The 14,042-nt window shown below is 39.9% G+C and overlaps 1 protein-coding gene across 24 annotated transcripts in view; it reads right to left on the reverse strand.

Annotated features, from left to right (window-relative positions):
- Positions 1 to 14,042, reverse strand: part of PPIP5K2 (diphosphoinositol pentakisphosphate kinase 2) — a 51,273-nt gene that overhangs the window by 14,477 nt on the left and 22,754 nt on the right. For 21 of the 24 annotated variants that reach the window (XR_013843505.1, XR_013843506.1, XR_013843507.1 and 18 more), the window contains exons 13-25: positions 13,715 to 13,790; positions 13,519 to 13,628; positions 12,208 to 12,293; positions 11,005 to 11,130; positions 10,774 to 10,895; positions 9,330 to 9,512; positions 7,912 to 8,053; positions 6,991 to 7,214; positions 5,913 to 6,040; positions 5,070 to 5,184; positions 3,967 to 4,074; positions 3,770 to 3,886; positions 2,353 to 2,526 (exon numbers count right to left, since the gene is read on the reverse strand). Coding sequence is in view for 20 of the 24 variants with exons in the window: in XM_079995323.1 (XP_079851449.1) it covers positions 2,353 to 2,526; positions 3,770 to 3,886; positions 3,967 to 4,074; positions 5,070 to 5,184; positions 5,913 to 6,040; positions 6,991 to 7,214; positions 7,912 to 8,053; positions 9,330 to 9,512; positions 10,774 to 10,895; positions 11,005 to 11,130; positions 12,208 to 12,293; positions 13,519 to 13,628; positions 13,715 to 13,790 (1,711 nt within the window). In the remaining 4 variants the exon portion in view is untranslated. Of the gene's footprint in view, positions 1 to 2,352; positions 2,527 to 3,769; positions 3,887 to 3,966; positions 4,075 to 5,069; positions 5,185 to 5,912; positions 6,041 to 6,990; positions 7,215 to 7,911; positions 8,054 to 9,329; positions 9,513 to 10,773; positions 10,896 to 11,004; positions 11,131 to 12,207; positions 12,294 to 13,518; positions 13,629 to 13,710; positions 13,791 to 14,042 lie in introns of all 24 variants that reach the window. The other 3 variants (XM_079995327.1, XM_079995330.1, XM_079995332.1) reach the window with 1 other exon arrangement.

The raw sequence follows: 14,042 nt of genomic DNA on the forward strand, positions 1-14,042 counted from the left end.
CATTATACATCCTGTCTAAGCTCCAGGACCAACTCTAAGAACTAAACCAAACACCAGTGACAGGCTGGCACACCAACAATAATTTAGGTCTCGATCAAGACATTCACAAGAAACAGAGTCAGGACCACACTGAAAGAACATAACAGACACATTTATGTTCAATATATATTTAGGGAGCCTTGATCTTCAAGGTTAAGTTATTTGATTTTTGTTCACTTTCTCCAAATAGAAGAGAATCAGCTTCACGTTGCTTTACACACCATTTACAAATTAATCTTTTTAAAATGGTATTTTATTGAAGTGGGAAAGAATTCTAAATTCAGCTAAAAAGAATCTCTCCATGTTCCTATCAATGAATACACAGAATGTCCCAAGAAGAAAGAAAAATATAATGTAAAAATGAAGCCATGATTTCCAAATCTTTCTATATTAAAGTTTCAGGATAGTCAGCAAAATAAAAACAGTGTTTATTGAAAGGGAAAAGCAGAATTTACAACTACGTGTGAAAAATTACAAAGGATATGTAGAATACTGCTCAACATTAATGTTTGCCTGCTGGAAAAACCCACAGCATTTATTGGGATATTCCTGTATCATCACATAAAAAACCTGGAACAACATAATAATTAAAATATTTTTGGATCCCTAAGAAATATAATTTCTCTCTGATAAAGACTGTCATGATCAGTAACAAACGCATGTGCCCACATTGGGGGAGAGAGTGGGCTAGATGGGAGGGGTGAGGAGGGAAAAGAACTTGGTTTAAATAGGCTATAAACTTTATTCACTACAGGTTTGATGAATTGGAAACACAAGGGTAGAACTAAGAAGTCAAGTGACCTGCCTGCTGTTAGAAGAGTCCAGGCTGCCTGCTGAAAAGTGGGATGGTCAAAAGGTGGCAGGATCATCTGTAGCCTTGAGCAACCACCTACCAGAGTGCAGGTATGATGCCAGTGACTGGTAGTGAGCTGATGCACAATTTGTGAAGGCATCTCTTAGTACAATTAGGTTAAGATCCAAATAACAGCATAAATAATTCTGCACACACACAGAGGCTTAGTACTTGAAATTTTAGATGTTGGGTCCTGAACAACACATGGCACTTATGAAACGGAGAGGAGTTTTTGAAAAACTGAGATACAACATGGGATCTTTGCTTCAGAGGAAAAAGGTAAATAAAATAGAATAAAAATAAAAATCCCATAGGATATATACAAGATCTTGGATACAAAATGAGTTTTTTTAGCCTTCATATTTATCACAGCTCAAGACAGCCAAATAATAGTATAGAATTCAATCAATAATATCAAATGGCCAAATTATTTGGAATTATTCATTTTGTAGCATGTAAGTCTGGAGATAGTACAACCCACGCCTCATAAGTCTTTGCTCCTGACTTGTCAAGGGACAAGGGCTGTTACACAAACTAGTGCATGCATGATGCCAGAAATAAATTGTAACATATACAGGATTCACATATCACAGTATATAGCAATTGATGGTTTATCATGAGTGTGCAGAATGCTCCTTACCTCTAGCTAGTGAGAGCAGCAAACCACACTCCCTGGCTTAGCATTCCATCCAAACTAGGAATATGGTTTGTTTTTGGCTTAATGTCATGATTTGTTTGGAATAGAACAAACCATGATTCCTAGGTTCAGATTAAACACTAAACCAGGGATTGTGGTTTATTGCTCCTGCTGGCTGTACAAGAAAAGCAAAAGTGGAGTGATCTCTGCATTCATGGTAAACCATCAGTTACGGTTTACTGTGTTGTGTGAACTGGGCCATACTGTTTCTTGCAATTTTATTCTGTTACTGAAAAATGACTGGTAAAAAGAGAAACTCTCTCCTCACCTACTTCACTATTCTGAAGTAGCCCTTGTAAATATGACAGACCTCCGCATCAACCTTGATTCAGAATATTTAAGATTTTGGGACAGAAGACATATCTTTCATATTGATAAGATAATGTCTTGCTTTCAGGGTACACTACAACAATCAGTTATATTAGGAAATATATATATTGGGATGAACCATAACATTCTTGCAAAGGGCAAAAAATGTCTTTATTTATTGTAGAATAATACATTTTGTAAGATTGTATATGCAAGCAATGTAGATTAGTCAGCCTGAAGACTAACTTAGACCTTGTTAAGTGATCCAAACTCCTCTGAATAGTGGTATCTTTTGGTTATTAATTTATGGAAGTGTCTGAAGCAATGTTAAAGTCCTAAGAGAACTACAGCTATGTATTTGCCATGCATTAAAAAAGAGAAAAAGAAATGTGAAAATCTCTCTAAAACAGGAGCCTGTTTCTACAGTAGTTAAGCATGGGAACAGCAAACTTACTTCTGATGAACCAATTTTCCTGGGTCTTGGAAGAGGCGACTTTCTGTGTATATGAATTGGATCTGACACCAATGGCTTGAAGATCATTACAGATCGATCTGTTTCATCCCTTCTACAAGCATGTGATTCCTCATCACTTTCATTTTTCTGGGAGTTTTTCCTTGAGCCATCATTCTGGAAGAAAATGGATGTTTCATGTGACACAAAACATTCGGCAGGTGGAAAACATAATTCCTTCAAATATTAAGGATTATGGCCCTTGGATACCAACAGCAACAAACCACGTACCACATGCGTTTGGATAAAGCAACTTCCTATGGAGCTATGGAAATGTACACGAAAGGACATTCGGTCAGGCCCTAGCAACTGTCTCCAATTCTGAAGACAATGATTTGTCCATTATGAATGTTACTTTCAAGAAAACAAAATTTTCTTAGTATCTGGCGGGGCAATCCATACCCCAACAAGGGAGCTGTTCACACCATCTGGGGCAGAGGACAGTGGACAGGCAAAAGTCTGCTCTTGCCTACCTCAGTCTGGAGCTGGCATCATGACCAGACCCAGATTGAGCCCAATGCCACCAAGTGGAACCAGCTAGGGATTCAGCAGATCACAGGCTGGCCAAGTCCCTCCAAGCAGCACCCTGTTTTGGTGCTTTTTTGCAGACAACTGCTGATGGGAAGGCCTTTTGTTGGGTGAAACTGGGGGCTCTGTCGCAGGCAGAGGCCAGTGGAGCTGTTCTTGGCTGGGTGGAAGAAGACCTTATTCCCAACACTTCCTTCACCCATGTAAGGGCTTTTCTGAACATGTGTGGGTCTGGGTGTGAGGTGGGGTGCTCAAGTATGCTCTGTGTGTGATTGAGAGAAATGTACTTGGTCAGAGAAAGAAAGATGTAGGTATGTATGGTGTGCGCACACGTGCACGATAGTGAGAGTTAAATGGAGGCATTTGTGTGTGTGACTGTGTGCACGTGACGTGTCTGCGAGAGAAATACAAGTGTGTCCTTGGTCGGCATGTGTGTGGCATATGCAATGTGAGGGAGAGGGGGGAAAGAGTGTGATATGGCCACCTTGTACATTTTTCCTGGTACTGGGGAATGCTTCTTGTTAAGACAGCGACAGCATTGTTTTGTGCAGGTGACATGGTGTAACCTCCACAACATAATGTTGTCCAGGGTAGCAGCAATGACAGTACACCCTCTAATTTTGTGACATGCCACATCCCCATGGCAGCCATGTTGTGACTGATGGCCACAGCTTTTCCTCAAAATTCAAAATGTGCTATTTTCTACAAATAAGTGGGAAAGGTACAACAACACAAGCTGTGTTATGTCATGATACAATATTAAGCATTCAGCTACTGTGAAAAGTCCTGCTCAAATTTCATGTACGTAAGAAACATTTTAAAGAGTGTTTACCTCCCGTGAAGCAGGTCTGTATCCGAAGCCTGACGGTAAATTTTTATCTTCTTCACAGCCTTTAGCTCCTGGACTGAAGTGCAATTCCACATGGAAACGCTCCTCTGATGAAAGCTCCTAAAGAAAATGGACAAGGAGTTAAACTATGTTTCCAAGTATATAATACTGGTTTGCCTATGTGCTTAGCATTTCCTTACCTTGTTTGGATCCTCATACAGCATGATCACAATCTGAGTCATGTAATTGAGTTCACTGACAGCATTTAGATAATCCATAGCTCGTTTCCACTGTTCGTCTTTTGATGGCTTAGATCAAAAGAAATTCACAGGTTTAGTACAGCAAGCATATGGGTGACAATTTCTTTCTAATCTCTACATTCTCTTAACTTCTAATTGTTAGCTTCTAACTCAAGGGCTGCAATTTGAAACACCAAGGACAAAACATTAAGCACAACTGACTTACTTCTAAGCAAGCCTACATAGGATTGCATGGCACTATAATAAAATGCATTCTTATACAGGCCAATGTTACATCACTTTTACATCCCTTCCCAAAACCTATCATAATTTAAATATTATTATTATTTGCGAAGCAAAACTGAAATACAAAGCATTTTCATAACTGTACAGGCAAAAATACTTCAAGGAGCATATAATTTAAAAATGATAACAGTGGGTTGGGGAAGGGGAAGATAACAAGTGGTGATGATGGAAAAGTGCAGTACACATGCTGTGCATGTGGTTACAGGCAAGAAGAAGGATTACAGAGATAGGTTTACCAGCATGCCCACAACTGAAATTCTGTAGCAATTTAGCAGCAACCCCTTCTACAAATAGCTTGTGCCTCTCTTCATAATGATCAATTTGCAGAACATCAGTCAGAGAAATGTGCCAGACTGTGTCTGAGAATATCATATAGATTTTAAAAGGTCAAGTGGCAGATATTTCAAAACATGGAACAGATAAAATAACTCACAGTAGCCTTTTCCACACGTTTCAGAACAAAGGAAAGTCAATGAAAGGTAACAGAACTATTTCTGCCTATGGGGAAAACCCCCAACTACACATAGTAGTATAAAGTTTGCATTATTCAAAATGTTTTTAGGACATGGCTCTCCAAATCCACCCAGAGCTCTCCCAGTAGATTTTCTGTAATGCAAAGTTTATTCCCATGGGAGTGGCATTTTGAGTTGCCACATAATACTTCTACCTAAATAATAATAATAAAGTACTCTGCACATTTCCAAAAGTGATGAGGATACACAACTCAACTAAAACAACCAGAAGAGGATATCACTTACATCACATAAAGAACCGAAGCGAAGCGTTGATAGTAAGGAATGGACATGGCTCTCACTGGTGAAGTATAGCCTAGTTCGGACATGACGTTCAGGAGACATAACCCCACTGGAATACCTAAGAGCAAAATAATCTGAGACAGTAAACAAGTATTATACAGGCTCGTGAGTACCTGTAGAGAAAGCAAGAGAGCTTAAAGTGCATCTCCCCATCATCAAAATTTCTAAAGATCAAAAAAAATCCAGAATAATTTCCCAAACTCTCTTAAATTCGTGAAAGAGTACCTGTGTAATGACCATGAGGCGAACAAATTTCACATTTTCCCCCTTTTGTTTCATAAGATCACACCCCCCCCCCGAAAAAATATATCTTGTATTTCTTACTATAATAGTCTTTTTTAAAGGCAAAATGTAGTTATGCTGCAGTTGGCGTGGCTGGGAGTATTATGAAGACTCTTTATCTTACAAGAATATGGTGGTGGTTACTGCAGTTTAATGACAGAACAGCAGGCAGGCAGGCAAGCAGCACGGGTCGTGGCTGGCCAAGACGTGCTATGAAGGAACAGTGAGGATGGGGGAAAGGGCAGTTCCCCAGCAGCAGTCTTGTTCTGCTGCTGCTTCTGTTATGGCCTCAGCAGCATTGGAGGCTGATGAGAAAGCAGCAGCAGCAGCAGAACAGGACGGTTGGTGGGGATCTGCCCTGGCAGCCAAGCAGCCTTGGGGGCGAGGAGGCAGCAAGCAGGATTTGGTTGTCATACTTTTACTCAACAAATGGCTAGATTCATGTCACTATAAAAGTAACAAGAAAGTACCACTACCAAGTTTTCCAAGCACAAAGGAACTTACAAAGGGTGGAGCTTGTTAACTGTATCATCATCTTGAGTTCTTTGAAGATCGGACCGGATTTTCCTCAGTAGTGGATTGCAGTACCCTTTAGCTATTTCTATTTTCTCAGCTGCAGTAATACCATATTCCTGGATGAGAAGAGCATAATTAAAAATAAGCTACAATGTGCACTGAATATATGCATGGCATGCTACAATATTTTGCTATAGGACCCCATTTGTTCTTTCTATTTCAGATTCAATTCTCTGAGCGCAATCACTTATGCAGCTAAATATGCACCATTCATGTGCAGTCAGGGTAATCCTGAGGTTTGCAGAAGCACAAAACATCACTTGGAAAAATCCTAAGGGGTGGGGAGACACTCAAAAGAACCCACGGAGGACTGAGTATATCAAGTGCCCACACAATACTGACTGTTGAAAGGGAGGGGGTAAAACCAAGATGGGAGGGGAATGGAATACAGTGGTCGCAACTCTGTTTGCTTGCAAACTTCCATTCCTCATGATCTGATGTCAAAATCTAGATCATGTGTCACAATAGGTTTTTAATGTCTTGCATCGATTGGTTGCAGGAACCTACTTGTCACTCGTTTATTATGGCTTGGGAGTTAGTTGCACTTTGGCTCCATTAAAATAAATGGTGTAAGTTAGTCACTGATTAGGTCCTACTAATTTCAATAGGAGCTAAGCAATGACTAACCTGCCCCATTTATTTTACTAGGACCAAAGTAAAAGTAACTTAGGCTGTAATCTTCTGCCTGCTTAACCAGGGAGTAAGTCTCATTGTACTCAATGGCACTTACTTGTGAGTAGACATGTACAGGATTGCACTGGATTTAGCCAATATATAGAAAAGATACATCTATGTAATTATTAGATTACATATCCTCTAGATTTTTCCTTATTTAATTTAATAAGGAACAGAAACAAACAATATTTTTTTCAATATATACCATTTATAAAAACTGGTTAGTGGACCACAAATCGTTTGGAAATAGTTATAGATTGCCATATTGATTAGCAAGCATAACCAGTATGAAACATCTAGTTGTTGCAGAATACTATTGTAGAGTACATACCTGTGGTATAACAATGTCAGCTAACGCCTTTGACAGTCTATATAGTTCCATTGTGTTTTCTAGTTTTAAAGAGACATTATGCTGGACATCATACTTAATACAGTCATAGATATCTGGAATTTTACTGATGTCATATCTTCCATTCTTTGTTTTAAAGTCCTTTTCAAGCTTGGACCACCTACGCAACATTAGCTCCAGCGTTTCACTGTGGTAAAGCTGAATATCTAGGTGGACAATTATTAGTGAAGAATAATCAAATCAGGTAACATGAAGTAAAATCAAATGAAACATTAAGAAAATTTATGATCTAGTATATTCTAGTTAGAATTATCTCATGTATATTTGCTTTCACATCAAATATATCCTTTTCCAGATTAAAGAATGCAACCCACTTACATGACAAAAGTCATGACCTAAACAAGCTCTAGTAAAGGACTGCACAGTTCATATTGTTCTGATGGGTAGCTTTATTAACTAAAGAGGGATAGATTGTTACACTGGCCACAGAAAGAACATTTTTTTTCAATTTTAGTTGTTTTCTTCTAAAACTATTTTTGTTAAATTCATTTCCTCCCCCTGCACCCCAGTGCAAACTCTCTCTGCACCATGGGTTTTCTCCAATCTAGCTAACTCTGCCCCTCCTTTTTTGTCTTCGTCTCATAGCATACTCTCTTCTCTTTGCACCCACATTTCTCAACTGGCCCTTTTTACCACTGCATGCCACACCACCCACTCTTCTTTTGGGTCACCATAAATCGCTTGGCACCCTATCTTTTCTTCACTAATAACTCACTATTAGTATATATTTTAGTAGCTAAATTTCACTGACAGAAATACTGTCTACTCAAAATTCTTAAAACTGCCTAAGCCTTCATGGCTAGCTAGCATTAACATTACAGTCTGCTTAAAATAATTGCTTACCTGCAGACTTAGGATCTTCCATCCGTCTTCTGATCTGAGATGTCAAACTCTGGATCAAGGAATATACCTTATCACATGTCTTAACAGGGTTTTTAATGACTTGCATTGATTTTATCAGAGAAACACTGCCGGATGGTGTGAGCTGGATATCAAATAAAAAGGGAATTCATTAGCTCTATTCATTTTTATTTTTGGCTGAAGGATAATAGGATACTATAACCTCAAAACAGGTAATCTTAAGAATCATAATTTGATTTTCAATAAATGATCGCTTTCAGGGTTTTTGTTTGTTTTTTACAATCAAGTGGTGTATAAATGTTATAAAACAAAGAAATTAAGTCCCAATGAAGTAAATGGTGCTTGTGGAACTAAAAAAGATGTTTGGTCTTATCTGAAGCACAGATTTGGTGGGTTAGGAAGCGTTCACTGGGTTGGGTAATCATCATGAGCTATGATGAAGGTAGGACAGCAGAATTGTGGAAAGTGGAGGAAAAAACACAGCGTAGTGAAAAAAACACAGCGTGGTGGAAAAAACACACAGTGACAACAGAAGGACAACAGTGAAAGAATAAGAAGTAAAAACACTTAACTGACAAGGAATAGAGAGAGCCGGGAAAGCTGAACTGCTTTCGCCAAGGCTGGAGAAAAAACTGGGGAGAATCACTCCATTTTCCGCAGTTCTGCTCTCTTGCCTTTGTCATAGCTCATGATTATTACCCAGCCCAGTAAACCCTTCTTTAACGCACCAAAATTACTTTTTACCCAGTGGGTGGTATTCAACCAAGTTTTACTCTGAGCTGATCCATTGAAATAAATCAAGATGATTAAGTTTCACCCATTAATTTCAATAGGTCTATTTTAAGTAAAACTTAGTTGAATACCACTTAATACATCTAAGACTGTTCAAACCAAGGTGCCTCTGCACTAGACATTTAGTGTGGATTTGCCATGCTTCACTCACCCACTTTCTCCAGGGCATCCACATGATGCCATCATCCAACCATTCTCATGCCATATTTTCCCTGTGGTCTTGAAAGACCAACCTTTTAAGGAAGGACAGGAAGCATAGGGCTATTTCCAGTTTTAGATGCCTTTAGTACTACTCTCCTGCCTTTTAAAGAGTGGGGCTTTGACATGGACAGCAACATATCAGAAAAATAACCATATCATCGCTCAGCACACATTCATTATAACAATTATATTAAGTGTCAGTTTATTACTGCTTTTGTTATTTTAATTGATCTTTCAATTATCATCAAAACACTTTTCCAGTTATAATGTGTGTGGTTTTTCCCCAATTCTCCTTGTGCTCCATTCAGGAGAGTTTCAGAAGATGGCTAGAAGAGAATCCACTGATTTTCAACATTTGCCCACATTCAGTATTTAGAGCACAGTATAGTACTTTGTTATCTTCTAACCTTTTCATAGTCTTCATCAGTAAAGTCTCTGTCTCTTTGGAGTATTTCATTAAGGCGTGCCTTCGCACGATGTTGGCAGCTGCTAAGAGAGTCACTGTCACTGTCGAGTAGCCCATTCATATTAGCACTTTTGACCATCTGGACAAGTATAGGAGTAAGCTCTCCCTCCAATGCCAGGAGTCCCTGGGTAAACAAAATAACTGAGTGATGAGGGGAAATGTGGCAAATAGTCTAAAGCACAAAAGTGAACATTGGTACTTAATGGGATAAGTTCCTTTTCTGTAGGGAGAAAGGGGGTCATGTGTGGGTTGTCACCACTCACCTCTCCACTGGCAGGAAGTCAAACTTTCAAGAGGGTACACCTGGTGTATCCCCTCACCAGTTCAATTCATGCTTAAGCAATGTATACCTATCATGCATATATGCTAGTAACTTTCTACCTGTTGTTAATAGTTATTGCTTTTTAGTGCTTATTACACTATGGTCTACGTGCAGGCAGGTAATACAAGAAAAACTATGATTGTGGTGTCCACTTTTGATTAGAGCATATGGCTTGGAGCAGGGGTCATCAACCCAGTGCCCACAGGTACCATGGCACCCATGAAGTCTTTCAGTGGTGCCCCTGAGTAGAGGCCCCAGACTTTGAGCTTTCAATTGAAAGAAAAGCTAGTCTCCATCCATCCTGTTTTACCACATCAAGAAAGAAGCAATTTATAAATTTCACACACAGAATGACTGGTGCAGGGGCCCCAACTATAGGGGGCAGAAGGGGCTTTGGCTCCCTCACTAGTGGTGGGAAGGGGGCTGAGCCCTCCCCAATATTGAGATGACTGCCACCCCCCACCCCCGCATGAGCGCTCATGTGCCAAGCAGTGGCGGAGGAAAGGGGTGTGGTCCACCCTGGGCGTCATCACTGAGAGGGGTAACAAAATGACCAAAATATGAGTTTTAAGGGGGGAGGAAATATGAGTTTTAAAAATAAAAAATAAAACAATTGTGCTCATGAAACATTTCATTTCAGTCAACAAATGCAGCTGGCACTGGGCACCACACTGCGGGGGCTGTCACTCCTGGGAGTGACATGGTGGCTTGGGTGCCTGCAGGCTCCACGCTGCCTGAAACGGCGTGTGACTTACATCTGCCCTCTGCCTCTCCCTCAGCCGCCCTACAACTGAGGGGGAGGCAGCGGAGAGGCTCAACGCAGCGTGCCCCGCCCCAGCTGCAGGATGCACGCGCCATACCTGGCACCTGAGCATTGAACTACTAATCATAAGTGAGAGGAAAGCATGTATGATATGAAAGTAGGCCAAGTAGCTAATTTTGCATGTCTTTAATATTTAAAACATTTTTTAAAAAAAGTTCATTGTACAATCTCCGAAATTTTCTTATAAACAGCCTGTATTCCTTTCCCATCTTTCAGTTGAAATTATAATTTTCATAGTACCTTTGCAAAAGCTGCCGCAGTCATTTGAACTCTGCCTTCATCCGAAGCATAAATTTTCAGATCATGCCGATAGGTACTATGCAGTCTAAGTAAACCACATCCTGGAAATCCAGCATAGTCACCTACCAAAAGAAAAACCACCTTATAATCTTGCTTCTGTTTCCCCCCCCCCCCCAAGTTCTCGGTCTAAATAAATGGTTTCCTTTGCCACCAATAAATGAAATGAGTTACCTTGTCCACCTGGGTACATGCATCGGAAAGCTCTTCCTAGTTCCTCTGCCTGAACTCTGCCTGCAGGTGTTAATTCTCCTCCCCATTTTAGAACTAAGAGTAGAGATGGCTCACGTTTGTGGCTATCTAAATGCATACAAAAATACCACAATGCAAAATAGGTAAATAAAAACTGAGGAAGAACAACTAATGTACATCTAAGTTTCATATGCTAGAACAATTTTTTAGCAGATCATTTTCCATTTCTGTTGAGCTGAAGTAACTTGAAAAACAGAGGGGTGGATCTAAAGAAACAGCAACAGAAATGAGTGGATGGAATATAACTTTCTTACCCACTCCTCATCCCAGCAGCCTCTCCCAAAAGCGTGGAAACCCTGCTGAATGGGGTAGGCTATGGCACCTGGGTAGGGGGAAAGTACATCTCCCTATTTTTTGGTGATCCCCTCTTCTCTCTCAACCCCCTACACCACAGTCCACACCATTCAACAGAGCCCAGGGCCCTTGGAAAGGCTGCTTGAAATGAAGGGGTAAGAAAGTCACAGTTTGCTCACCCACTTCCAACAGTATTTGTCTGATTCAAATACAGTATGTTTGCAACACTGAAAAAATGGAAGAGAGAATTCAGTTGAATAAACGTTTTAATATGATGAATGGTGGGCTAATCAAGCACATTCCTGTCAGGGACCAAGACTGGCTAAGTTAAAGAAATATTACTTTTTCTAATATATAAAAATGTGAGGATCCAAAGAACAGTGATAGTATTCAGAGCACCAGGGATGAGTTTCGGATTGGATTTGTAGATTCTGAAACAGCAGCTGCTCATGCTGTATGGCAAATTGCTTCTGCAATTCAGGGGAATATCAAAAGCTGCTTGCAATAAAGCACTGGAAGGAGAGGGTTTGATGTTCAATTAAGAAGTCAAACATGGTACTTACAGCACAACCCTATTCATGTTTATTCATAAGTATCACTGTGTTCTGTCCGCTTACTGCATAGCAAGTGTGTTTAGGATGCACACCAGCCTTAAAAGTTGATATTTTGCTGATGACCAGAGCGAGCGAGGAACAAAATGTAATTAATAAACTTAAAAAAACCCTACATGTTTCCAACTTCAGCTTTTTTGACAATAAGTGTTAAAAAGCAAAATTCAGTTACACTAAGCTAACAGAGGGACCAACTTCTAGAATTAATTAGCATCCATACCTTCTTCTTCACTAGATGTTTTGGGACAACCATGAGGAAGATACGTCAGCTGAACTTTGCGGTTTATGCCAGAAAAATGTCCATACCTAAGAACAACAAATGGAGAATGGGGGAGGCAAGGAGCACACATTAAAAATGAACTTGATATATATCATGCAGCCTTGTAAGTGTGTGTGTGTGTGTGTGTGTGTGTGTGTGTGAAGCTATTGCATTGCTGCCATGATGAAGAATGCCTTTCCTCTACTGTACCACTTCATCCTGCAGGTTTCAGTACTTCCTACATATGCACAGTTAGCATGTTAGGCAAAATGAATTTACTTAACATTCTTACTTAACTGGCAATTTTCACTGTAAAGGGTGTTTGTTTTCATAGTAGAGAATTCAAGCACCCAACTTCCACCTACAGTCTGAAGTAGTGTACAGGAAAAGCTCTATCACTTGATTCTCTGATAGTAACCCTTGAACAGCTTAACAAGCAGAAATTCACACAGCAAGTTAGTGTAGGCCAGTCTTCCCAAACTTGGGTGTCCTCCAGATATCTTGGACTACAATTCCCATCAACTATTACCATTAGAACATGCTGGCTGGTGCTGACAGGGTTGTAGACGTAAGTATAGTTATAGGTTTCTCAATCTCTTAAAGCAGCAGTCTGTGGGCATATTTGCAAAGCAGAAAAAACTGTCATGGATACCACACACATTTAAACCAAGCACATGCTACAACCTATTCTATTGGCTGCAGTAGAATGCTTTTTTCAAGCCTAATTCAATGGGAAGGATGGCCCTATGGACAGTGGCGGAGAGCAGGCGGGGGCATGGCACTCAGCACGGGTGGGGGGGCAGCTGCGATGGCACCCCACTGGGATTGCGCTGCCAGGGGTGGTGTGCTCCCCCTGCACCCCTCTTCCTTCGCCAGTGCCTATGGACACTGGGAAAGGCTCATTGGAAACTCTTGTCTTAAACCAGAGTTAAAAGATCAGCAGAAGCAGGATAAAAGGCACTCTCCCCAAAATTCCCTCTGCCATTCTCCTGCAGGCCTTAGTTATCATTTATATGTCTCTGCAAGGAATATACATGCACAAAATGGCATTCAGTGGTTCATTAGAAATAGATTTCATGCTACCTAAAATTCTGAAGATGCAGTAATAGTGTGAAAGAGTCAGAAACCGACCAATAACACGGATTAGTTCCCATATTTCAGATTAACAATGTGGTTGAACTCTCTTTGTTCCTTAAAGAAATCTATATATATATAAAAATACATGAGAAAGATACCCGTGTCAGCAGTAAGATCTCCAAATTAAATACTTACATCTCCAACACAGTTTTCAGCTGTTCAAGTTTAGATTTGTTTTCTTCAATCTCAGAGTCATTATTTTGTCCTAGCTCTATTAAGAGGTGTCTTGCAATGTCAAGTACTTCCTAAAAGAGTGGCAAATTGTATTAGCAGTTTATGAAGACAGGTGTGAGTGTAAAAAATAAAAGATTTTTTTTAAAACCCAACTTGCCTGCAATTGCTTCGGCTTTTTTAATTTTAGCTTCCCAGACTTGTATCCATTGCATTTTTCAAAAAGATCAAAAAACCTTTAAAATAAGCATGGAATGATTAGAAAGGCAGTGAATTACTTTGCTAGAAGTCACTAGGCCAAACTAGTATTATTTTCTGGTTCTAGATTTTTATAATAGGGAAAAGAATTGCTCATTGTTTAGGGAAGCTTTTAATGTTTGATGGATTACTGTATTTTAATATTTTGTTGGAAGCCACCCAGAGTGGCTGGGGAAGCCCAGCCAGATGGGCGGGATATAAATAATCATCATCATCATCAACCCCAGACC

This window comes from Podarcis cretensis (assembly GCF_951804945.1).
Source record: "Podarcis cretensis genome assembly, chromosome: 11".
Lineage (NCBI taxonomy): Eukaryota > Metazoa > Chordata > Lepidosauria > Squamata > Lacertidae > Podarcis > Podarcis cretensis.